Consider the following 1,913-nt stretch of genomic DNA (forward strand, 5'->3'; position numbering starts at 1 on the left):
GTCTAGTTGTTCATGAGATAGTTTGCTTAAAAACAAACACACTCCATCTTATGAAGAAAACAAACACACTCCATCTTATGAAGAAAACAAACACACTCCATCTTATGAAGATGCAAAAAAAAGATGTGCATTAATCAACCTGTTCAGTTTAGACTTGAAGTGTGTTTCCACACCAGCCCTGTTAAGTCTGCTTAAATCAAACTCTAGTTTGCCTGGAAGGTCCGGTTCATTTGGGGAGGTGTGAACACATAATCAAACTCTGACTCGGAACAGCAAACTGCTCCGCCTCCAAACCTACTGTAGGTCTCAGTTCGGTTGTAGCAAACTCTGGTGTGGTTTGACTTCATGTGTGAATGCCAAGCCTCTTAGCTTCCTTGAGTGAAAAACAATATTCTCTGTGTTTCTGCCTCATCTTCAGCTCATCCTGAACTCCTTGTTGAAGAGTGTTTGTTTGGCACATTTGCCAAAAACAAAAAATAAATCCTACAACCACTAAAATCTGATGTGACTCCATGTTTGTTTAAATTGTGTGAAAAGGAAGTCATGCTACGTCTTCTTCTGAGGTTTTTTTTTTTTTTGTTTCCTTCAGTGGTTCTTGAAACATAGAATGTAATGTATGTAACATTGCTGATACTTTTAGTTGGAAAAAGCTCAAAACCACAAAGCTTATTTGAGCATTTTTTGTTTATTTGTTCTTTATTTAGGTGTGTACTTTGTGTGTGACGGCAGAAAGGATGGAGCTTACTGTTATGGAGTTGTTGGAAGAACTGTGGACATCCAGCTGTTGAACAACATCTCAGGAATAAACAACATCCAGCTGGACAAGGGCATCTCAGTAATACGGTTATTCAAAATTGACGTGAATAATACTAAATATTATTTTAATCGCAGAAATGGAACATTTAGAATCARCAACCTGAACGAGACTGACAGTGGTCCATATAAAGTTCAACTTTTTAATTTAGATGGAACACAAAAAGAAAAGCGAACTTTTCACTTAACCGTTGAAGGTAAATGCTTTCATTTTTTGAAATACAGAAAAATTAAATATGTCAAGATTTTGTTTTGTACTACCTTTTGTTATTTCTTTTGTTATCCAGGTTATTTTCTGTTGTATTTATATGATCTCTTGTATTCATTTTTTTCTCTCTCTTGTGTTTCTCTGGCCATCAGCTCCATTCCTCAGCCCTGCCTCTCCTCCCACACCTGTTCCTTGTTCTCATTATTCTCAGCTGCAGAAACTCACTCGTTCAGCCTCAGCCCATTTATTCTCTCACCCCTCATTCATTCAGTCATTGTGGTTTGAGGCTGTCTGGTTTTCCTTGTATTTGTACTGCAACTCTCTGTTGTGAAATGAAAAACAGAAAATCTCAGAAAGTGTTTCTCCCTGTTTATTTCCTTATGCAAAAAAAAAAAAAAAAGTTAACTCCCCTGCTGTCTTTGGGTACACATGTTCCCTAAGGCCAAAATCTCAGGTCTCATCTCATGCTGTCATGGACAGCAGGAAAGGTCATCTCCAGTTTGGCAGTATTGATCAGACTTATCTCCTGATCTTTGTTTTAAATAAGCAAAACAAAAAAACTAACCAATAGTTATCGATGTTAACTGATATAAAACACATATTCTGATACATTTACAGCCATCACCCAGCCCTACTTTAACCTCACGCTAATATCGAAACAATTAACTTTAACTGAGACTCAGAGAAGGGGGAGTTTTTGTTTACCAATGTGTTCCTCCTTTTCTCTCTGTTCTTTTAAAAACACTTCATGATTGTCTAACTTACAATATGTCTTTCAAATCAGGATACTCCTCACCCTTAAGAGTTGGGACATTCTCTGCACTGGCAGTTTTCATTGTGTGCATAATAGTCATCTGTGCTCTGAGGAAAAAACAAAGAATAGGTACAAATT

The 1,913-nt window shown here is 37.0% G+C and overlaps 1 protein-coding gene across 1 annotated transcript in view; it reads left to right on the plus strand.

Moving 5' to 3' along the window:
- LOC106514245 (T-cell surface antigen CD2) overlaps positions 1 to 1,913 on the plus strand; it is a 13,440-nt gene that overhangs the window by 10,490 nt on the left and 1,037 nt on the right. The window contains exons 2-3 of the mRNA XM_014003418.1: positions 705 to 1,010; positions 1,806 to 1,904. Coding sequence (XP_013858872.1) covers positions 705 to 1,010; positions 1,806 to 1,904 — 405 coding nt within the window. The remainder of the gene's footprint in view (positions 1 to 704; positions 1,011 to 1,805; positions 1,905 to 1,913) is intronic.

Source organism: Austrofundulus limnaeus, unplaced genomic scaffold, assembly GCF_001266775.1.
Source record: "Austrofundulus limnaeus strain Quisiro unplaced genomic scaffold, Austrofundulus_limnaeus-1.0 Scaffold1, whole genome shotgun sequence".
NCBI lineage: Eukaryota > Metazoa > Chordata > Actinopteri > Cyprinodontiformes > Rivulidae > Austrofundulus > Austrofundulus limnaeus.